This window comes from Chenopodium quinoa, unplaced genomic scaffold (assembly GCF_001683475.1).
Source record: "Chenopodium quinoa cultivar QQ74 unplaced genomic scaffold, ASM168347v1, whole genome shotgun sequence".
In the NCBI taxonomy this organism is placed as follows: Eukaryota; Viridiplantae; Streptophyta; class Magnoliopsida; order Caryophyllales; family Amaranthaceae; genus Chenopodium; species Chenopodium quinoa.
In genome coordinates, this window is record NW_018743199.1 from 5,255,257 (window position 1) to 5,280,608 (window position 25,352).

The 25,352-nt window shown below is 39.4% G+C and overlaps 1 protein-coding gene across 1 annotated transcript; it reads right to left on the bottom strand.

The window, feature by feature from the left end:
• LOC110733670 (formin-like protein 6) lies at positions 1 to 23,487 on the bottom strand. The gene is made up of 17 exons (XM_021913749.1): positions 23,074 to 23,487; positions 20,158 to 20,858; positions 19,632 to 19,853; positions 17,535 to 19,489; positions 17,309 to 17,438; positions 16,606 to 16,677; positions 16,150 to 16,248; positions 15,921 to 15,962; positions 15,608 to 15,688; positions 15,476 to 15,526; positions 15,265 to 15,346; positions 15,092 to 15,186; positions 11,259 to 11,330; positions 3,239 to 3,355; positions 1,587 to 1,655; positions 786 to 852; positions 1 to 615 (listed from the first exon to the last, which is right to left on the bottom strand). Exons 1-17 carry the CDS (start codon positions 23,144 to 23,146, stop codon positions 425 to 427), a joined length of 4,119 nt encoding a protein of 1,372 aa, XP_021769441.1. The 5' UTR covers positions 23,147 to 23,487; the 3' UTR covers positions 1 to 424.
• Positions 23,488 to 25,352: the final 1,865 nt, after the last annotated feature.

A 25,352-nucleotide genomic window follows, 5' to 3' on the forward strand; every position in this document is an offset into this window, starting at 1 on the left:
TTTAGTTGAAAATTGATATGCTGTAAAATAACTCACAAAAATATTCAGATGGTAAATGTTTTTACACCAATAGTGTTGTTCATCTGTTACAATCACCTCGGTCGTATAGGGGACTATGAAAAACTGACGTCCCTGATATACATATTCTTCAAAGAATGGTACCCAACAAAGGTGGGTAAATTTACAGCTAAGGCTCTAAAAGAACCCATAATAATCAAATCACTAGCCATATAATCTAACCTTTCTAACTACAATTAAATGAATTACGCTGTACATTAACAATAATCTGTGTCACAAAGCTCCCTGTTTAAGTTTTGTGTATTTCCTCACAAGTCACAACATTGAGCATACTAGCTTCTCCTCTGGCAGAATCACCAAGAGATTTGTAATTGATGGCCCTTGGGTTAGGCTATGAGTAGATTGCTCATTTCACGGTGCCAAATTTCCGAGGCAACTGCTGCACATGGTGGTCAGGGTCCTTCGCACGAGCATTCATCTTCGACTTTTCATTCTCAGCTTCCTTCTCTGCCTTTTTCTTCTCAAACTCAAGCTGTTTGCAGTTCTCATCATGTGCTCGATGGAACATCCTAACAAAGTTCTGTAAGGTTGACACAACTGCAGCCAAAACATCAATAACAAAATACTTGAGTGGCTCTTAGTATTGCAGATAAAAATCATAATCACATCCAAATGTTTTTTTTTTTTCTCTTTTTTTTCTTTTTTTTTTTTTTTTTTTTTGGGGGGGACACTTCAAAGACACATTATTGGCAAGTATGGATCTGTACCTTGTTCAAATGGAACCTTTGCTGGATCTTCACCAAAATACATAGCCAAAGCATCAGCATTTCTACCCTGAAAACATATATCATAAGGGTTTAATTACAATGTCATAAATTAAACCAGAGAATTTTAGCTAAGGCCTATGTAAGCTTTTTTCGGTACGAAAAAGAGTAGCCAAATGGAGTGATTGTTCCCTTAATACACCACTAGTTAAAAGAACACCAATTGGCCCTTAAAAAAAGAGCAGCAATTTCATTACATGTTTGTATCAGCTAATGGAGGTAGCTACAATATACTTCATAGCATTCTAGCAAGAAAGCAGAGATCTATTCCTTTAATAGCCAAAAACCTTAGTTCAAAACATCTATTCTCATAAATCTCATTCTATTAACATGAAAAAACAATTTACTAGTCCTTTTACCATGGAAACAAGTTCACATAAGATGATGTTTTTCCTCCCCTTTTTATCCCCTTACTACTCTCTTTTAAAACTCTCATAAATTTTATTTGTTAATTCTTTCTCTTTACTTTACGCACTTTTTCCAGCTTTTAATCAATCGATTATTTGCTATACTCTTTTTCCTTCTCGGACATTTCCTTATGATGATTCATGTTCGCCGACCCCAACTCATTTTTGGACTAAGGCTATGATGTTGTTGTTGCTGTTGTTATTGTTGTTGTATAAGTTCACATAAGAGCTACTCAAGTTCAATTCAAAACTAAAAATGAGATCGATCGATCAATAAATCCATATAAGCTCCAATAAGTTCAAAAGAATGAAGCCTCAAGGAACAACATAAACATACCACGATAGAATAAAGCGACGCCAAAGACCTCACTTCACCCTCCGCGTAAGAAAGAAACCTCTTCAAGATCTGTTCAACAAGAAGTTAAAAAGAACTTGAGAAAGATAATTAAATAAAAAAAAAACTTCGTAAATCACTATGTTTAGCAAATCAGCAGTCGAGAATCTTGAGATGTCTTGAGATTTTGAGAACATATAACATTTTTAGCTCATTTGCACACTAATCAAATCAAGCAGGTCAACTCTGGCTGGTACTAGAGGATTTATTCACATTTTCAGTAAAAACAAAGGACTATTGAATATCTATAGAATGCAAATAAAGTGACAAAGATAAACTTTCTAGAACAGACTAGAACATAATCCAGGATAGCAGGACACAAATTAAATTTAAATTTGTCATTAGGGTATAGTGGCAAATTAAGAGCATTATAAGTGCGACGTATCTATGTTTTTAATGTGATCTTTACAGCAATTGATGTTCATGTTCCCAAGATAACACACTAAAACAGTGAAACGGGGTATATAGTTTTTGGTGAACTGTAGCTTAAGCACGATGTATCGGAAACAAACAAACTATCTTCAAAAGAGATCAATCAATAAATTATTGTTATCGATTCTCATCACCCACTCCTGTGGCTCTTTAAACACCAAAAAAAATCACAATAGACTAATCTGCACAAGAGGATACAAATCTGCAAAGATAATGCAGGAAATCAATACAGTCTATACAGACCCCTGAACATACAAACATATTCTATAAGATAGTGAGAGAATGAGAGAGGAATAAATTCTGAGTTAGTTACGGGGGTATTTGTAAATGTTCAGTAAAGATATTAGTTACGTATGAATGTATCTGAGTTTTGTGCAAGTCAGTAATGTTATAAATAAGCAAGCAGTTGACAAAGAAAGTATTCTGAAATTTGATTACAGGTTTGTCGAGTGGGAGTGTCATTCCTCTCAAATGAGTGGTTAGCCTGTATTTGGTGTAATTTGGCTTGATTATCAACACATAAATATTTAATTGCCTATTTATTCTTTCCTTATTTCAGCAATTCAATCTTCTTGTTGAGACTGCCCTAGCAGATTATTAGTATTCACAAATGAGGCAGTTTCAAGAAGCAATGGCAACATGCATAGCAAATTCTTCATTTCTAAGGCAAACCAAGGAGTGCAAAGGTCATTCAGCCATAATAAACACTTATTTACTGCGACTTACGCACATTCATTATTAAGGCTGTATGAAGCAGCGACATGAAAGAGGGCATGAAGAACAAACAGATCTGATATACAACGATCATAATTTTATAGAAGGGATAATTTACTTGATCCAAGAAGATACATATGTTGTAGTATGACTTTCAATTAATGAAATAGTTTTAGCCTAAAAAATGGCACATTTATGATTCAATAACAAACAAAATATTGGCACAGTAAAGTACAAGAAAAGTCTCAACACGGGTTAAACAATAATCTAAAATAAAAATAAATGACAATTTAAGAAAAGTCCATATGAAATATCAGAGTGGAAATTCAATATTTCATGGTGCTTTGATCTAAGCTGATGAACCAAAGATCACCTAACCTAGGGAGCCATATGATCTTTAATAACAGAAATGAGCACAAAGGAATACAAAGTAAGAACTAAACACTAACCGTGCAAAAGCATTCTGAAATATTGCCATCATTTCCTGAGGCAGTCAGCTCTTGAACAACCTTTTCTAACCCTTTGCTAATAGCTTGCATTTCCTCTGCCAAGATTTTAAGTTGTATCTGCAAAGTAAATGTCGATAAATCTCATGCATACACATTGGTTGATAAAGGAGAAGTAAATTATAGCTTCTATTATGAAGGACGAGAACATATATAGCCTCTATTATATAGGATGTGAGAATATACAGCTCCTCCTATAATACAGGATGAAAAATCATGAAAAAATATTGGGTTGAAACAAAGGTATCTGACAATATATGCATGCATACAATACAATTCTTTTACTGCAACAGCGCAAGATCAGATCTACTAACCACCTAGTTGGTTAGTAATCAAGCACCTCTAGAGATCCTTCCAGACCTCCAGTGATATTCACTTACGCTGTTATGGAACGGGTCAATAAGGTCAACAAAGCTATCGGACCAATTCAACCACCACTTTTGGTGTACTCCAGGCGCGCAAAACAGGGGCAGCAGCAAGGGTCAATTGTGAGAAGGAACAATGAACAACAGGACAAGGCCAATTAAGGGGAAGTTGAGGAAAGAAGGCAGCCTCCTTTAATCATAACCTTTGTGGGTTTCTATTTTAGTTAATTAATGTCACATGTTCTAGTTAAGTCTTGAGTATATGTATTGTAGTTAGGGGACAGTAGAGACTATCCAGAAATTAGCGAAAACACATGAGAGACTTGTGGCCTCAAGCTACTGTGAGATTCATAACCTCAAGTTATGCCTATCCCTTGTAATTCAATCATCAGTGAATCAAATACTCAAGTTTAAGCCTTGGTTCTTGCAAATTGTCTTAAATTATAATTGCAATAAGTTAGTCTATTACAAACTTGGTATCAGAGCGGTGGTCCTGCGGCCGTGGTCACCGGAATCCACCACCCCCCTTGTAAGCCAAAAAAAAAAAAAAAAAAAAAAAAAAAAGAGAGATGGAAAACAGCACCTCGCAGAGGGTGGACGCCCTGGAGGGAACGCTGGCAGACCTGAAAGCCCAGATGGCTACCATCGTGGAGAAACTACAAACCCCGGACGACAACCTGTCGCGAGCAGTAACAGCAGCCGTAAGGGCTGCCATGGAGGAGGAGAGACAAAAAATCGCGGAGGAAAGGAAGAAAACCGAGGAGAACGTAACAGCCGCCGTTGATAAGGTGGAGGAACGTTTGATTCGCTTCCGATCCACGGTCGATACACAAGCCGCAATCGATCGCCAGAAGATCACCAAATTACAGGAGGAACTGGAGAAAACGAGGCAACCTCAAGCACAAGGAATGCAGCAACCTATTCCGGTGGTGGAAGAGAACAGCCCGCGATTGGGTGGGGGGAATAACCTCACGCCAGGTAGAGAGAAGCCGTACGAAGAGCAAGACTGGCCGCACTTTGAACAAGGGGATTGGCGCTGGAGAGGAGCCGGAGAGGGCGGCGGCGGTGGCGGAGGCGGTCACTGGAAGCACCGGAAGTTGGAGATGCCACTCTTCGACGGGTCAGACCCCGATAATTGGACGGCGAGGGCCGAAATGTACTTTGATTTTTACAAATTGACGGAGAAGGAAAAGATGGAGGTAGCGGTAGTGGCGATGGATGGAGCCGCTCTGAAATGGTTCCAGTGGGAGCAAAAGCGGCGGCCTTTTTATGGGTGGCCGGACCTCAAGCAGAGGGCCTTGAGCGAATTCCGACCTTCCCACTCGGGAACGCTCCACGAACAGTGGCTGGCGGTGACGCAAGAAGGGTCGGGGTCGGTGGCAGAATACCGTCGGAAATTCATTGAGATGGCGGCGCCGCTAGAGGACGTGCCGGAGAGTATCATGTTAGGGCAATTCATCCACGGGTTGAACAGGGAAGTGAAATCGGAGCTGAGACTCCTCAACCCGCCTAACCTTGAAAGAGCCATGGAAATGGCAGGAAGAATAGAAGAGAAGAATCGGGTTCAGCTGGGAAAGAAGCCATTAAGTAATTGGAGAGGTGGGTCAACGGCTGGGCCCTCAAACTCTGGCCCAATGCAAGGCAACCCAACCTTCAGTAAAGGAGGCCTCATAGCTTCCTACGGGCTGCCCAGCAGCAGTGGGCCGCCCAAACCCTGGCCCAAGGCTCCTGAGTCCCAAGGGTCCGTGAATTTGGGCCGGGCCACGTCGGGCCCAAGTCAAAGTGTTTCCGGGGTTACGAGGAGGTTGACCGAGAGTGAGTTAGCAGAAAGGAGGGCAAAAGGGTTGTGCTTTAAGTGTGATGAAAGGTGGGGTGTAGGGCATCGTTGTAAGAGAAAGGAGCTTAGTGTGTTGTTAGTCGCGGAGGGTGAAGTCGAGTTGGAGGACGAAGGGCCGGAGTTGGGAAGTGACACCCTGTCGGAAGAAGTTGGAGGCATGTCGTTGTGCTCGGTGATCGGGATACACAACCCAAAAACGATGAAGTTGAGGGGAGTAGTAAAAGGGCAAGAAGTAGTGGTGATGATTGATCCCGGGGCTACTCATAATTTTTTAGCTATTTCGGTAGTAGAGCAAGCGGCCATACCCATCTCACAAGGTGGGGAATTTGCGGTATCCTTAGGAAACGGGGATACAATTCGTGGTAGAGGAGTGTGTAAGGGAGTCAAGGTGGAATTGAGGGGAGGTATCACCGTTATTGAGGATTTTTTTCCTCTCACTTTAGGGAGTGCCGAGGTAATTTTAGGAGTTCAATGGCTTGAGAAGTTAGGTCCGGTGGTGACTAATTGGCGTACTCACATCATGAAGTTCAACATCGGAGGTGTACCGGTGACCCTTACCGGAGACCCTACTCTCGAAAAGACCCAAGTTTCGTTAAAGGCCATGGTGAGGGTGCTTAAAAAAGAGAAGTTAGACCTTTGGGTCGAATTCAACCAAGCTGAAACACAAGAAATGGGCCCAACTGAAGTTAGCCCACCTTCTTACTTGATGAATGTCTTGGGCCAATTTAAAGGGGTCTTCAATATGCCTAATGGGCTGCCACCAGAAAGGGGCCATGAGCATTCCATTGTTCTTAAAGATGGGGTCGACCCAATTAGTGTGAGATCATATAGATTCCCACAAATTCAAAAGGATGAAGTTGAAAGGCTTATCCGGGAAATGCTCGAATCTGGGATTATTAAACCGTCTTCTAGCCCCTTCTCAAGTCCGGTTTTACTCGTGAAAAAAAAAAGATGGCTCGTGGAGGTTTTGTGTAGATTACCGGGCCCTCAACAAGGAAACCGTTCCCGATAAATATCCAATCCCGGTTATTGATGAGCTATTAGACGAGTTACATGGAGCAACGGTTTTCTCCAAGCTCGATTTGAAATCCGGTTATCATCAAATCCGGGTTCGACCGAGCGATACTCACAAGACGGCTTTTCGGACACACGAGGGGCATTATGAGTTCCTCGTGATGCCTTTCGGCCTCACAAATGCGCCGGCGACGTTTCAATCACTTATGAACGACGTTTTTCGGCCATATTTAAGGAAGTTTGTTTTGGTCTTTTTCGATGATATTTTAATATATAGTAAGGCAGTGGAAGAGCACGTCCATCATTTACAGTTGGTCCTTCAAAAGTTGGAAGAAAATCAATTATATGCAAATTATAAGAAATGCGAATTTGGGAAGGGTGAAATTGCATATCTTGGTCATGTCATATCGAAGCAGGGAGTTTCCATGGATGGAGATAAAATTCGATCCATTGTAGAGTGGAAAACCCCGAGGAATCTCCGTGAGCTTAGGGGATTTTTGGGATTAACGGGTTATTATCGCAAGTTTGTCAAACACTATGCTCAGATTGCCGGCCCCCTCACGGCTCAATTGAAGAAAGAAAATTACGGATGGACGGAAGAAGCCACGGCAGCGTTCCAGAACCTGAAGACCGCCATGACCACAGCCCCGGTCCTGGCTGTTCCTGATTTCCGCGAAGGTTTCGTGGTGGAAACCGACGCCTCCGGATACGGATTGGGGGCAGTAATGATGCAGCGAGATCGCCCAATTGCTTTCTTTAGTAAACTCTTGGGGGTGCGAGCTCGGGCCAAATCGATTTATGAGAAGGAGTTAATGGCTATCTCATTGGCGGTGGCGAAGTGGCGCCATTATCTATTGGGTCGATCATTCGTTGTGCGCACGGATCAGCAGAGCCTCAAGTACTTAACTGAGCAGCGAGAAGTGAGTAGTGAATACCAGAGGTGGCTTCGGAAACTCGTGGGGTTCGATTTCACCATTCAGTATAAACCGGGCACCGCCAACAGGGTGGCTGATGCGTTGTCACGCAAGGATGAAGCTCTGGTTATCAAACCAGTGAAGGGGACGAAGAAAGACGATGAAGTGGTTGAGTTTGGGTCTTTAGTTCACTCTTGTTATGTGGACTGGACTGATCTTGAGAAGGAGTTGGAGAATGATAAAGGATTGGGCCAGATTATGTTGGGCTTGAAACAAGGGAAAGAAGGGCCTAAAGGGTTTCACATTGAAGGGGATAGACTCTTTTATAAAGATCGTATTGTATTGCCTAACCATTCAAAATATATTGCTTTACTTTTGCAGGAGTATCACAGTACCCCCATTGGTGGCCATGACGGTGAGCTCAAGACCTATCTCCGGCTCACCGCCGATTGGTTTTGGGCCGGGATGAGAAAAGATGTGGCTAAATTTGTTCGGGAATGCGATGTTTGTCAACGAAGCAAGACTATCACTAAGCGGCCGTTGGGATTGCTCCAACCGCTCCCTATTCCCGAGGCCGTTTGGGAGGAAATTTCAATGGACTTCGTGGAGGGTCTTCCCTTATCCCGAGGAAGCGACGCGGTGTTAGTAGTGGTGGATCGCTTGTCGAAGTATGCCCATTTCATTGGTCTCAAACACCCCTTTAACGCCCTCAAAGTAGCAGATTTCTTTGTCAAAGAAGTTGTCCGACATCATGGATTTCCGGCATCCATTGTGTCGGATCGAGATCGATTCTTCATGAGTATATTCTGGAAGGAGTTGTTTCGATTGCAAGGAACGCATCTCCGAAGAAGCACGTCCTACCATCCTCAAACCGATGGTCAAACGGAGATCGTGAACAAGAGCCTGGAGATGTATTTGCGATGTTTCATTGCGGAAAAACCAAAGAGTTGGGCTCGATGGCTCCCGTGGGCGGAGTATTCTTATAACACCTCACCCCACACCTCTACTAAGATGACACCTTTTCGAGTGATTTACGGGAGAGATCCACCCAAGCTGTGGCGTTTAAGGGCTGGTCAAACCATGGTTAGCAGTCTTGAAGAAATGTTAATGGAGAGGGATGCGATATTGGACGAGCTACGATTGAATTTGAACCGAGCCCAGCAAGTAATGAAGGGTTACGCGGACAAACAAAGGAAGGATGAGGAATTTTCGATTGGGGAAAGAGTGTTCCTTAAATTGCAACCTTATCGTCAGAAATCACTTGCGAAGAGACCATTTGAGAAGTTGGCTGCCAGATTCTATGGGCCTTTTGAAATTTTGGAGCGCATTGGCAGAGTAGCTTATAAACTACAACTACCACCACATTGCAAGATCCATCCCGTATTTCACATCTCACAACTCAAGCGAGCATTAGGGGACTCTACCTGCCCGCCCACGATTCCACCCCAACTCTCCCCCGACTTGGAATTGTTGGTGGAACCAGCAGAATTGCTTGAGGTGCGCACCATTAAGAAAGGACCTGTTTTCGTGCTTGAAGTGCTGCTCACTTGGAAGGGTTTGCCAGCGCATGATGCTACTTGGGAAGAGTTCGATGCAGTCAATGAGCGCTTTCCCTCCTTCCACCTTGAGGACAAGGTGAAGCTCACAGGGGGAGTGATGTTATGGAACGGGTCAATAAGGTCAACAAAGCTATCGGACCAATTCAACCACCACTTTTGGTGTACTCCAGGCGCGCAAAACAGGGGCAGCAGCAAGGGTCAATTGTGAGAAGGAACAATGAACAACAGGACAAGGCCAATTAAGGGGAAGTTGAGGAAAGAAGGCAGCCTCCTTTAATCATAACCTTTGTGGGTTTCTATTTTAGTTAATTAATGTCACATGTTCTAGTTAAGTCTTGAGTATATGTATTGTAGTTAGGGGACAGTAGAGACTATCCAGAAATTAGCGAAAACACATGAGAGACTTGTGGCCTCAAGCTACTGTGAGATTCATAACCTCAAGTTATGCCTATCCCTTGTAATTCAATCATCAGTGAATCAAATACTCAAGTTTAAGCCTTGGTTCTTGCAAATTGTCTTAAATTATAATTGCAATAAGTTAGTCTATTACATACGCTAGGAAGAAGCATGGCAAGGGCAGTAACAACAATTGACATTGCAAGGGCAGAAGAGTCAATTACTTTTATAATTCTGTTAGGGAAAAGTTTGTTATAGAGAGAGAAGAATCTTTAGCATGTGTTTAGCTGGCTAAGCTTATTTAAGGGAGGGATTTCTGTTGTAATAATTATGCTAGGAATTTTGTTAAGCTTTGCTTAGTGGGAGAGCCCTTTCCTCTTGATAGAAAGGTGTATTGACTGTTATCTGTTGATCATCAATACAATCTATCCTCCTTCCTCTTTCTGCTACATTGCTGTGTGCTGGGTTAGCTTGCAGGTCAGGCTAATTCCTAGCAGCACCACGCTGAAGGGTGACATAAATATAATTCAAAACTTCAAATAAAGCAGAGGTCATGCTCTGATTTCAGAATAAGCTTTAAAAGAACACACATAGTCATGTATACAGTGGAAATGCTCCAAAGTTATATATATTTCTCTTACACGTCAGATCCTCTCAACTTATGCTACAGCAGGGAACTATGGACAGGGTGCAGGTTTGACTTCATGGCCTGAAGGCCATTAGATTCTTAACAAAATATCTTGTCAGCATCTTAGTTTGACTGTCTTGCAATAGAACCCTAAATTTCAATTTGCTCAAGGGAAGTTATCCTCCATATAATAAATTGTCCAGGGGACTTCTTCAGTGGATTCTACAGCAACAAGTTACTTTCAAATGAATCAAATAGTTTCCTTATAAATGAGAATAGTTGTTCAAACTCCCAGTCAAGCAGCAATGATGTGGCATGCTAACAGCAGTGCAGCTAACAATTACAGCAGCGGCAGTCTCAGAGCTAGTACAATTCCAGTGCAAAACATGAGTAGAAGAAATAATTATGTGACTTTCATTTCTACTACTTTTTATTATTTTTTCTTTCGCACGTACTATCCATTTTACTTTACTAAAACGTACCCGTACTGATGCACGAAATCAACTTTTTGTATAACTATATCAAAATCAACTTTTGTATTTGAAACATAATTTTTTATAATATTTTCTAATATCTTTCTATGTACTATATATCCTGGGCATTTTGCACAGGTAGTCGGGTACACTTTAGTGCACTAAATGCTACAGTTACCATACCATCAATATATAACTGGGGCACAATATTGGGCATATCAGGAAAATATCACAGCGTTTTTTGTTAGGAGTGATAGATGGAACAACCATAAGGTCAGCCTTGAGAAAATTTCGAGAAACTGATGATTTTAATGTAGCAAAGTCACTGGTGATAATATGAACAAGTCTGTAGTTACGATTGAATAGGAGGCATAGTTCCCTCTGTGAGTTCCATTAACACTTAAAACTGAACTTGAATTCCAATCCAGAAAAACACTTGACATGTTCAGCAAAGAGAAATGTAGCTTCTCTAATGACTCTACTTCCCCTGCTTGTATCTGATTTACAAGAGAGACTTACCTTGAGAAAATGGCAATTATTTAATTGTAAACAAAAAAACACAGTTCATTACTTCATATAGGAACCTATCCAACCTAAAAATATTCACACAATAACAGGATGATGGTACCACTTACCTTGAGAAAATAGGATTTGCACATAGTTAGTTATAACATAATTTCAAAAACCATTTGGCATATTATTATCCCTTCTTACAAACTAGATTAAGCAATAAAAATGTATGATAACGAGAATAAGAACGAAATAAAGATTATATACCTTTGTTGACCCCTCCAAATTGGCCAAATCTTTTGGAAAATCCAATACCTCAGGTAGTTGATCAGCAAGAATCTGCAGATAACAAGAAGAATCCCACAGTGCGCCAAATTTAATACAATATTATATTACAAAGCCTAATTTAGAGGCCACTCTTGAAAAGTTGTCCAAACAAATTTCACTGAATGTCTGAATTTAGCACAATAAACAATTTTCCAATTCAAAATGCATAACAAAGAAGCAGACAAATTTTTACACAAATGAAAATGGAGATAAATCCGGTTTAAGAACAAGTCTTGAAGACCACTAAAAGTCAAACAGGGCAAATAACTAGGGACAGAGGGAGTATAATTTATGATTATAGTTCTTTCGTTCTTTACTTAACCAACTTTCTTAAAATGAAAATGTCACCAATACTTGACCTTTACCATAAATGGAAAGTTTTTTCACACATATTAAAGTAAAGTAGTTTTGATAATTACACATACTCTCCCACAACCACCATCAATCATCCTATCAAGCCACCACCCCAGTCCTTTATAGTTTTTACCACCACCTAGTCCACCACATCAACTATCAACCACCTCAGTCTAACAAAACACCATCCCAATCTAATGAATAACCTTCCAGAGTTCCAGCTGAAACACACAGGCAGTAAATTCACCATCCTCCTCACCGAACAGACAACCTAACTCGCTGAAAACCACCCTCACCCTGAGCTCGATCTATTCTCTCTCCTTGCCGAAATTACTGCCCTCCACCAAACCGCCACCTCCACTGAAATCACTCACCGCCAATCGGAAATGTACATATATAACCCACCACCACTTTTTTGGTATTTTGGAGAGAGAAGAAAGAAAGAGAATCAAAGAGTTTAAATCTAGAGAAGGAAGAGAGAGAGAAAGAAAGATAAGAGGGGTTGAAGATGAAGAAATCAAAGTCAGCGGAAGAGCATGTGGTCTGGACTTTGGGCCAGGAGAGACAATGGGTTGCAAATGAGGAAGAAATGGACGGCGGCGGAGAATTCGGATAAGACAACGGAGAAGAAGTTGACGATGAAGTCTTGATTGTTGTGGTGACTGGTTGGTGTGGTGATTAGTGGTGAGCTGGCAGGTTTAATTAATCAATTGATTACTCTTAAACAAAGCTTAATTAAAGAATTTCTATACATTTTCTCTCCTCTTTCTTAAAAAGTGTACTGAGCCCTATCAATCATCTAAAAAAATAGGAGGATATAATTCCAAAATACCTCCTAAATTCTAATGCCACTTTTTATTTTTTACAAGCTAGGCAAAAACCCCTTCCATAAAACACAACCAAAGAAATGCATAGTAAACAACCCTATCTGGCACTTACTCCAAAAGATTTTATCATTATTCTCTACCAAAAATCTAAAAAACTTGGCAAAGAGGTCTCCAAAAAACCACAATATTCCTCCCAAAGTTACAAGACACCCATGAGGTCGTGATAAACATTTTTGTTTTAAAAAAAAAAAAACTAATCCAAAGATATGTAACCACCTCATAAATCATATTTTTGTAAAAAGTAAAAAAAAAAAAATAATAATAATAATAATAATAATAATAATAATAATAATAATAATAATAGATAATTACTCCCCTCATAACTCCACATATACAAATAAACATAATTCATGAAAAGAATAAAAAGCCTTACAAGTTAAACGAAATCAGTCCCTCATCTACACTTACCTATTAAGGGAATCATAATTGTTTGAAGTAATTGCAAATTAGTCAGCATGATAGATACTACTTTTTAGTACTAGTAAAGAGGGAATTTGTTATTGAACTTCTTACTCTCTTAGGCATCATGTATAGTGATGAGTCTAGGGATGAGCAAAATCCTGAAACACATGTTCCGATTCCGAGTACTAAAATTGGGAGCTTGTTGCAACTAGTTCTCAAGTTTTTGGAACAAGAACTTGTAAGGTATCTTGTTAACACAAGTTCAAGTTCCAAGTACCCTAAACCAAAATCGGAACCGATCAATAAAGCCTGATTCATATGAGCCCAATATTAAATAAACCCTAAACAACTAGTTGTGTTTGTGATTTATAAGAATTTTAAGCTATTGACTTTGTGACTCGTGAGTATCCAAAATAAATTTTTATTTTTGAACCAATTTATTAAGTATCCCTACCTTATAAAAAGTTTAAGAAATCTCTTATGAATAGTGCATGGACATTTATATCCCTAAAAGTGTTTCTTTTACGTATTTGTCCTCATTGAATTCAAAAACCTTAAAATTGTCTTTTGAATACCCTAAGTAGATTAATTATTTATGTTTATTCAATATTTTAGGTATCTTTTAGTCTCTCCATATATTTTGTTTTAGAGTTTATAATTGTATGATTAAAATTGTCTCTTGAATTCCCTAAATAGATTAATTATTTGTGTTTATTTCAATATTTAAAGCATCATTTAGTCTCTCCATATTTTTTTTTTTTTTGGAGTATATAATTGTATGATGACTTGTTTAATAGGATCATGAAAATATTTATAAGACAAAAAGACCAATAGTAATAATTCTCCTCAAAGGGCTAGCCACTACGCGCGATGCGCGTGTAAGAATCCCTAGTACAAATAAAACACAGGATACCTGAACCGGAACCCACCAGTTCTCATTTTTTCAGGAACCTGTTCAACAAAATCCGATTTCGGTTTCTGTTCCTAGGATTTTGACAAGGTACCTTGTTAGCTGTTACACTCACCCCTAGTGCTGCCTGTTGAGTGCATAAGTAAGGAGAAGAGACATGGGGCTTCCTCTCTAATTTTCTATTCCACATATCCTTTCAATCCTAAATCCATAAAGAAAAAAGAAGCCCGTGACATATTTCCATGAAGAGCGTAAATATGATTCCATTTAAAACATTCTACCAATAGCATAACCATCCATCCTTCATAGCTCGCAAACGGACTCTTCCCCTAATCCGTGAAAAAGAACATCTCCCATGATTGTTTCAGAAGGGAATTCGGAAGAAGATGAAAAATCGAAAACACAAGAGTATACTAAATGGAAATATTAGAAGTAATAATGATAGAGCATCTGAAGTAACTAGGTATCGAATCTCATGCAGACTTACTGAATCCCAAGAAAAATAAACAACTCATCAAGGAAGTGATTTCACATAGTTCTAATGAACCTTTCACTACCAGTATGGTACGGATTAATATCAAAAGAGAGGCTGAAAACAGCCAGTGTCATGTGCTAACAATTCCTTTTACCCACTACAAAAAGTAAGTGTTCTCTCTTTCTCTCTCCCTCTCTCCATTTTTCTACTTTGACCAAAAGTAATGTCTATGAGAATAAAGTTGTGTTTCTTCAAAGACAAAGGGAGAAATTGATACCAAACAACAGATAACCTCCTAAAACTACATATCATGAATTCATGATAAGTTTCAAGAATATTTTGGGACAGAGGGAGCATACACATAAGCGAAAGCTAACTAGCCTAAAGCTTTTTTGCTTCACGAACTATTCTTTTTCTCATGTAAAAAAGAAATAAATACCTAACTCATGCTGATATAAATTCCAACAACCACATTTTCATATACCTACTAAAGCACTTTACGAAAATCCTTGTTCAAAATAAAGGGGGAAAGATTAGTGTGTTAACATGCACACAAGCTATATTTTCCATATTACTTCTACTGCCATCTAATTCATAGCAAAGATGTACAAGATAAACAAATTGAGTAGAGCCAGTTGAATAAAAAAAAAAGGATATTGCGCTTACAGGCACAAGAGTCAATTGTCCACACTATGTCTAATGCCAAAAGAAGATAATGCAAAATTACTTAGGAAAGTTGATTTACCTTGCACAGGTAATGCATAAGTGTCATCTTGCTATTCCGAGAACGCGTATCAGTGAGTTTAAGGAGACTATCCAGTCGAAACCCAACAGCAGCACCTGCAGGCATGTTCATGGATATTCAAAGGCAAAAATATAAGAAAGAGATTCAAATGAATCAAAAAAACCTCAGCCCACCTCGAGCAGTCCCTTGGTTCAATGCATTGCCCAAAGACAAAATTGTTTGCATGACTCTTTTCAACTTTACTGATGTTCTGATCTGAAAATGGTAAGCCATGTCATTGCATAATCACATATGTAATAGACACTTCGAGAAAGAAATTAAAGAAAAAAATACAACCACCAACAAGGCGATGGAAAAAGCAAAGAGCTCATGGAGAATACTTGCCTCTTCAGAAGCAGAACTCACTATCTGTAAATTCTTTCTAAGATCAGACACCTGAAAGTATTATAAATTCACAGATTAACAATCTAGACAAAGTTTGCAGAACTAGATCAAAATGAAAATTAATCAACAAACCTGAGAGATAAATTGTATCTTAAATGAAAAAACTCTTAGTTTCGACTCCACTCGAGGCACCTTCATCAACTCTAAGAAGAACTGTTTCAGAATTAAAAAGAATATACATAAATCAAAATGGCCTATTTTAACATTATATAGCAGCAACCAAATTAAATCAATCCCCAACATAACCATATATTAAGCATCGGATTAATTTAATTGGTACTATGTCATCTTGAGCTTCACTGATCTTGGTCTCCCATAATGTTCAAAAGCATTGATGTGCAAAGTTAAAAGATTAAATATAGAAGAAGAAAAAGAATTGACTAACCTGTTCACATTTCCCTAAATTATCCTTATCACCCTTGTATCCCTGAACCAGAGAATTTTTTACATAAGACTTAAAAAAGACAAAATATTCAAGAAATAAAAAAAATGATTTCTAAAAGGACAATATAATCCCACAACATAATACAGACAATAAAATTTAAACATATATCCAAAAGATAAAAAATTAATGGATCATTCCAAATCAAAATTGCCTCTGTCTAATAACTTACCTTCAGTTGCTCCATTTCTTCCTTTGTTGGACAAAATTTTATAAGATTTTCCACTTGATCAACATCCAAAGCTGAATCATCCAAAGCAAGTACTGAATTCTGCAATAAAGTTGATACCAAAAAAGAAAAAATTAATGAAAAACCCTCTCAAACCCATTCTGTTTTTAATATTCTACTAGGAAAATAAATCTTGGCTGCAGTGACATGTGCCACCACATACTATAGGTTTTTCAGCTAAACACAACCATCATAATATGCCGTGACAGTTTCAAACCATCCGTATTGCCTGCCAAAGTGGTTCCACAACTGTTAATGTGATCATAACCACAGCCAAGTAATTCCCTAATTACTACTGAGTGACAATAATCAGCAAGCTCAGTTATCTGTTAATTCTCTACAATAGAAATTATCATCAAACCCTAGGCTTTATTTGCATGCCGACAGTTATGACCTTACCATTAAATCAGGCAGAGGAATTTTCACTTTTGTAAACATTATTTCACAATTATAAGCCCTTCTAAGCTCAATCTGCAGAAAAGCCATGGACAAAGATATATAAAATAAATAAATAAATAAATAAATAAAATAAAATAAAATAAAAGCAAAATACATTAGTTTGCTAGGGCAGCAGAGGCACATAACATAATGTCAAGACTCAGAGTAGATGATAAGTAAAGCACAGCCAAGAAATTAAGCCACTAGATAAGAGGAGACAAGGTTAGCCCAAACAAGCTTGCTGACTGGGAATGCTTTGATTCAATGTAGTGCACCACTTGTCCACTTTCTTCTTCAACAAATTCATCAAGTATGACTCACACTGAGGTAGGGTCTCAAGAGGCTCAGATGTCCAAGCCTTGCCCCAAAGAAGCCAAATACTATGATGGAGGCCATTAAGTATCTAATTGACAACTTACCGATTGCATGCTTCTAGTCTGTTTTCATTAACCTTTCAGTAGCTAATACATGCTACGTTATAATGAAGAGCACAAGCCAAAGATTAATTACTATCTAATTATTTATTCGTTAAATTTCCCACCAAATACTTCCAGATCAGATGTTGGATTTGAAAATAGGTGATTCTAAGAAAACTAATGAATAGCAAGCAAAAAAAAATGATTTTTTTATTACTAGCCAACATTGAAAGTCAAACACAAATTACCAGCTGAATTTTTTCAGGTTTAGACCCTGAAGTACGACGACCCGATTGCCCTCCAGTGATACCCTTGTCTGCATTTGGAACAGATGCTGCAAAGAGGGTCTCAAGTTCTGACATATCAAACTCTGGAGCTCTGTCAAATATTGAAATTATTACAAGGGTTCAGCAGAAAGCTTTGGACTAAACTGTGCAGTTAAAAAAAATTATCAAGCAGGGATCAAACACTTACTTGGAAGCCTCATCAGGTTTTTGAGCGTCAGCCCATAAGCTTCCTTGCATTACCCTTGTTAATTTCAACCAATGAAACGGCTTTACATTCTTTTTTGGTTGACCCTGATTCCTCGGGGTAACACGAGGTGGGACCCTACCCTTTAAACCAGTGGGTCCAGGGGGTGGAGGAACTGGTCCTTTGCTACCAGCCACTTGAGAATCTTGAGCAGAACTATTAGCTCTTGCCACTCCTTTTCCAAGAGGACCCGGTGGAGGTGGCACCGGTGGAGTTTTAATTGAAGTTGAGGACCCAACATTAGAAGAGGCACCTTTAGGAGGTGGAGGTGGTGGAGGCACTAGAGAAGACATTTTAGGACTAGCAACAGAAACAGGCAATTTTGGGGGAAGAGGAGGAGGAGGAGCTTTGACTGGTCCACGTGTGTTGGTATTAGACGAATCTGAACCAATAGCTGAAGAAACATTCTCAGAGAGACGTGGAGGAGGCGGAGGTGGGGGAGGAGCTTTGACTGGTCCACGTGCGTTGGTATTAGACGAATCTGAACCTATAGCTGAAGAAACATTCTCAGGGAGACATGGAGGAGGTGGAGGTGGAGGAGCTTTGACTGGTCCACGTGTGCTGCTAATAGATGAATCTGAATCTATAGCTGAAGAAACATTCTCAGGAAGACGTGGAGGAGGCAGAGGAGGAGGAGAAGGGATTGACAATGTGCTCCTAGCACTAGAACATGGGGACTGCAATACAGGTGGAGGAGGAGGTGGAGGTGGTGGTGTTGACAAGGGAACCCTAGTATTTGAAGAAAGAGATTGTCCAAAAGATGTTGGCAGAGGGAGGGGAGGAGGTGGTGCTGATAATGCGCCTCCTGCATTCACAAAAAGAAGAGGAGGAGGAAATGATGTGTTCTGGACAGTTGAAGATCTAAAAAAAGGCAAGGGTGGGGGTGGAGGGATTGACGATGGATTTGTACGACAAACAATATCATTTTCTAATTCTACAGGTGGAAGGGGTTGTAATGCTGGTGGAGAATCTTTATGTTGTGATACTGAATGAATATGAGGTAAAGGAGGAGAAGATGGCGGAGGGGCTGGTGGTTGAGATAATGCAGATGATGAGAGAACGTTTTGTCCAGGTTTAGATACTTCGGGTACAAAAGCGACCAAAGTAGCCGTTGATTGTGGAGATATTGCCTCCTGATGAGCAACCGCATCACTCTTGTATGTATCATTATCATGCAAAAGCGCTGTAATCCCAAGTGAAGACGGTGAACTATGAAATCTTTGCATAGGTTTTGGAGAACCTTGCATGGAATTGCTATATATGGCAGAACTTGAACGGGAAGATTGAAGTATACGAGGGGATATTATCTTTGTTTGAGTAGTTTTTTGAAGAACAGGAACCAAGTCCTCTGGTAGACCCTTCTTTGGAACCACAATATCATCTGGAGAAGGACCAGAGGACTGTTTTGAGAGCTTTTCAACAATTTGTTGAGGATGTGATACTACAATAATGCTAGATTTCTCGGGCAGACTAGCATTTTCCAAATTTTCTAGGACAATATTTGAAACACCTTCTTTATGAGCATCAGACTTCTGTCCAACTATATAGCCTATATGGGTTTCTACTGTTGTTTCAGAAGAGAAATGGGATTGCCTCTCAAGAGTCCCTTTTGAGGATCCCATGATGCTGTCTTCCTGGACAAGTGATTTCAAATTACCCACAAGACTTTCTTTACTCTCATGAGAAGCTATATCCAATTTCTCTTTGAGTTCTTTTGATGAAGTAATTTTCTGAAGAACATTTAGTGCGACATCAGACTTTGAATCTATCCAATCCACGTTGCTGAAAATCTCTTGCACCTTTGCAAATGCTTCAATAGGAAGGCCTTCTTTCTCCTCAGTAACAGGCATATCAATAGAAGTGCCAGAGGTTGCAGAGTCCATCTCTGAGAAAAGAACCTTCAGGAAAAGAAAAAAACCAAAACATAATTCAAGTTTTATCTTATATACTCATGTTAATCATTGAATCTCACAACAACAAAAACACACACACACACACAAGTGGAGTAAGCAAAAACAAAAGGGGTTGGAACGTGGGTACCTCAGCTCTGAAGTCCTTCGGAAATTTATCCTTGTCATCCCACAAGGTATCAATTTCATCACGATTAAGCATCAAAATATTGGATCTGATAAATGCTGTGCTGAACATAACCCTGAAAATCATCTGCTCACGTTCCAAATCATCATCCAAGCTTATGCACTCAAGCACTACATCCCCTTGAACATGACAGTTAACGTCAATCTTCACCAATTCACTTTCGGCCTGGAATATAATCAGAAGAAGAAACCGATAAGTGAAGGGCGTCACGCATAACATTTTAAAAATAAAAATTAAAATAAAAAATTAGTATTTGACAACAGAGAAAGAAGGACTAGCAATCTCATGAGACATAATATCAAAGATGGAAATATCTCATGTCGCATATACAGAAAACATCACCAACCAGAAGAAGATAAGAAAATAAAGTACACCTTACAACCCAGTCGAAGCACAGGCCAGTGAAAGATTGACATCAAGGGAAAACATATCACAAGGACAAACAGATAAATCGTTAGCCATTTTTTACCTGCTTGTATTGCCGAACAATTTTACTTTTTTTTGGAGTTGAAAATAGCATTATAGGAGTTCGGTCAGCAGCAGGTGAAGGGTCTCGTCCATAGATTCTAAGAATAGGTCGGCAACCACCCACCCCATCAATATTAGGGATGAGCCTAAGCATTATGCAGTCCACAGTCAGGCACCTGTCCTGGGGAGGCCACTCTGAGTCCAAGTGTCTCCTTGATACATACTGAAGATACCTCAACTGAGAGGGAATTGGATTTAACGGGCACATCAACTGCAAAAGCTCGCGAGGTGCTTGTCTGTAGATCATATCCAGTGTCTTCTGTTCCCCATTATATAGCTTTCTGTAGATTAAGAGTGCGGCTAGCATGAATGCCAAAATAGGCCAACCACCTCGTTCGCAATGCATTAAAAGAACATTGCGTTGACCAAGCAAGAGCCAGCTATCACCAGATCTCAGACAGTGATGAATCATCTCCAATGTAAGCAAAGGACAACCTTCATGCTGCCGAGGATAATCTATTACAGTCATGTCATACTCCGACAGCATATTCGCAATCTGGCTCTGGTTTTCTCCCTCACGAAAGTTGAAAACCATGAACGAAGCATCAGGTAGATGACCATAGAGTTGACTAACTATTCCATCAATGTAGCCTTGATAATTATCATCCTCCACCACATCCGTTGTAAAGCAGCAATCAAAGACTAAGCAACAAAAAAAGCTCATTATCAGGACAGTAAGCTTTAACAGCTATCTCAACTAGAAGAATCAAACATGTGTCACAAATATCACAAAAGCATTTTATCAAACAGGTGAATAACAGAATTCTAAAAATTACAGATAAAATTATTTAGAGAGAACAGGCAAGGATGCATAATGAGAAGACAAAAAGCTTGGTTGGAAATCAATCCTCATCCAAACCCAAATTACTTAAGCAAACACAAAAATTCACGAATTCAAAACAAATTCACAAGGAAACTTGATCAATACAACCAAGCCTAGTAACATGTTCAAGTCCAAAAATGAAAAAGGAAGACACGATGCCTAAAACTGTGTGGCACAGATTGACAAATCAGATCTCAAGATCAAAGAAAAAACCCACATGCAAAAACTATTCATAAGTCTTACATAAGTTTCCATCTTCTTCTTTCCTTACAATAATAAAAAGTAATTTAAAACCACTCCACAAACCTTATTTCCCCACCCAAATTAATCATGAACAACTTTTCAAATAAACAAACAGCAAATGCTACTCCCTCCAAAGCTATTTACTCCGTATAATTTCTTTTGACAGTTCATATTTCTTCCATAAAACAATTTCACCCGATTTTCCAGGATACCAACGAGAATATTATTTTTAAATTTAGACCACCTTTGACTAAATTTAGACCACCTTTGACTAAAATTTGACCATATTAGCAATTGCACACTAATATAAGAAGAAAGAAACAGATCTGATATCTTGATGTTACTAGTTTTGACCATTTTTGCACACTAATATAAGAAGAAGGTACAGACCCAATATCTTGACTTGACTAAATTTAGACCACACCGGTGAGGTCTTAACTTTTCTAGCCTTGGTCAATTTAGTCTAATTCTAATAAGAATAAGTAATAAGTTCCTAAATAAGGTGAAAAGGACGAGTAGCATAAGTTGTCTTAACTTCACAACTTACAAGTGAGCCAAAAGGGGCAAAATACAAGGTCCTCAAAGCTCATAGCCTCTTATCAAGAATGTAAAAATCATGATTTCATTACACTCTATTCCACATTATACAAGTAGACAACTACTAAAGCATGTTAGTTAGTATCTGATGTTTAGGCTCTAGCACCTAGAAATCTAGAATCAATAGCTCGTACCCTTACTCTATTTAATGCAATGAAACTTCTTATCCACATGATCCCATAGGGAAGATACAAAATATCACAAAACATACATTAAAGCACAGACATAGAGATTAAGTATTATCCAAAACCAATCCACATTGATTAATTATTCTAAGAAAACCAGACTACGCAACATTGATTAATTAATCTAAGAAAACCAGACTATGCAACAGACAAATAGATAACCACCAGCCATTTGAAAATAACTAGCAAGGAAAAGACTCAGCCAAAACTGAGCAGCATCAGTTGAGAATTATATATGACTAAAACCAGACAATACTTACAAATACCCCAGTAATAATGACAGAAAAAGCATTGAAGATCCAATTAGCAAGGATAATACCCAGCAAGTAAGCTACTGAAACCTGATATATACCCACCTAATGTAGGGAAATGTTGAATTCCCAATAATTTACAGCCTTGCTACGATAAACCAAAGACTAGAGATAGTTTCCCACAATTCCAGCCATTAGCTAAATCGATTCCACATTCATGAGCAACAATCCAACCAATTATAATCCAATGATACCACAACACAAACTCCTCCCTAGCATCATACTTGTGTAATAGACGAGTCAGAAGAAGATCCATATCTGAGTTATTCCAAATCACCCTCACTAATATCAACTAAACCAAAGCTCAACAGAAACAAATGCAGGTCCCAAAGGTGATTAGTCAGACCATACAACAACACCAAAGCGGTAATCGAAAAGGCCAAAGTATGAAGTTGGTTGCACGAACCAAGTCTTTTATCTCCCTTGGTTGTCTAAAAATATCCTTTTCCTCCATTCGCATTTATCTAATAATTGCAACCCTTAATCAGCAATCAAAAAGTTGATGCAATTTCCAACAAACCCCATCAATTTCTAGGCCTCAATTCTAAGTTTAAATCATCAAATCCATAAAAGCATACTAGAGTACAATCACATCAAATTCAACACAAAATATCAAACTCCGTATCAAATCATTCTAAAAATTGCTGGGAAAAAAAAAATCAAAAAATTGCAAATTTAAACCAATAATAAAGACGTACCATAAACCCTTTCAGCAATCTCCAACAACCCATCAGGTGGTTTCTTGTAGAAAAACTTCCTAAAAAGCGCCATTTTTCGCAACTGAAATCAAAATCCAACAACTAATTTCAAGAAATAATGTCAACCCATTTCATCTGATGTTACCCAGATCGTTATATACACGCACAACTTCACAGATCATTAAAAAAATTGCTGCAGAACTAAGAAAGCTCCAATTTACTAGGGTATTCTTTAAAAAAAAAATATTATTTTCTTCTCCTTCACACTTGCAACAACTGCAGATAACTTCGCTTTCAAAGAGAGGAACACAACGTGGTGGGCTATGAAAGAGAAAGAATTTTAGAATTTTGGATTATAGATAAAATGTCGAAAATTGGGGAGATCTGAGCTTTGTCGTGGAGTTTTCAAATACTACCGTTTCTCTGACTTATTGGTAACGATTTATACAAATACTAGAACAGACCCGGTCTACTATATCATTTTTAATTGGAATAGACCCGGTCTACTATATCATTTTGAATAACATTTTTAATTGGAATAGACCCGGTCTACTATTTTGTAAATGTATAACTCAAATTGTGAATTTACCCTTATAAAAAGTATCAAATAGTAAATCACGTCATTCAAAACATGATCTTTAAATTTTATCATCCTAAAGATAATTATATAATCTCATTAAATGGTTTAATATCTCATTATATCTCTACCTTATAAAAAGTAGAAAATAACTCTTAGGAATAGTGTGCTACCAACTATACCCTCAAAAATATGTAAAAAATTGTGTACAAAAATGTATAATTTTCAGTTTAGGATCGTTGTCCAAGGATTCCCAAGGTTCCTCCCCCGAGTTTTGTATGGAATAGGATGCCTAGTGCCTTCCATTTGAAGCTCAAGAATGAAGATGTGCAAGTTCCAAGTTCCTAAAGGCGTGCTTTCAAGCTGTGGGGGCACCATTCTCGGTGTTGAACCCACCATGGCGGTCCCTTGGAATCTGCCTTACTCCGTGTTTATCAAGCACACTAAGTGGAGCGCACGAAGAACATCATTATGGAGGGAAAGAGAGCTGCCCTGCTCCCGGGCGCAGACGCGCGCGACAATGGCGCGGCCACGCAAGCTGGTGGCGCGGGCGCGCTTGTTGCTCCCCCTGTTCCGTACCCATTTCTCCTAGGGCGTGGGGTTTCATGATGGGCGTGGGGTTCTTCCTTGGGCGTGGGGTTTGAGCTTCGTTGTAGGGCATGGGGTTTCTTCCTAGGGCGTGGGGTTTTATCTTAGGCGTGGGGTTTCATCTAGGGAGTAGGGTATCATGATAGGCGTGGGGTTCCACTTTGGGCGTGGGGTTTCTTCCTAGGGCGTAGGGTTTAAGCTTAGGCGTGGGGTTTGCGTTTTGGGCATAAGGTTTATACATTAGGCGTGGGGTTTCCCCTAGGGCGTGGGGTTTCTTCCTTGGGCGTGGGGTTTGAGTTTTGGGCGTAGGGTTGATACATTAGGCGTGGGGTTTCTCCTAGGGCGTGGGGTTTCATGATGGGCGTAGGGTTCTTCCTTGGGCGTGGGGTTTCTTTTAGGGCGTGGGGTTTGATCTTAGGCGTGGGGTTTCTTCCTAGGTCGTGGGGTTCATCTTCGGCGTGGGGTTTCATCTTGGGCGTGGGGTTCATCTTGGGCGTGGGGTTTCTTCCTAGGGCGTGGGGTTTGATGTTGATCTTAGGCCTTTCATCTTGAGCGTGGGGTTTCATCTTCGGCGTGGGATATCAGGATAGGCGTGGGGTTTCTCCTTGGGCGTGGGGTTTCTTCCTAGGGCGTGGGGTTTGATCTTAGGCCTTTCATCTTGAGCGTGGGGTTTCATCTTCGGCGTGGGATATCAGGATAGGCGTGGGGTACGGTTTCTCCTTGGGCGTGGGGTTCTTCCTTGGGCGTGGGGTTTGAGCTTAGGCGTGGGGTTTCAAATTGGAACAAGTCGTTTCTTACAACTTTACCTCTTTAACTTTGTCTCTCACTAAGTAATGGGCTTCTCACGTTAAAGTGTTGATCACATAAACTAGAGTGCATGCAATTCCTATAAAATTTCAATTCAAAATCATAAACATTTAACAAAACCATGCTTCAATTTAGCAAAAACAAATATTAGATAATAAATTTAAAAGCAAAAATTTATTACTCACGAAGGATGAGCTGCTGGAATCAGATTGTTCTGGCTCTCTCCTCTTTTTCCCACTTAAGGTTTCGGTTTGATAGTTTGAAGACATATTTATTGGTATTTGTTGTGCAGCAGAAGACGAGTAGA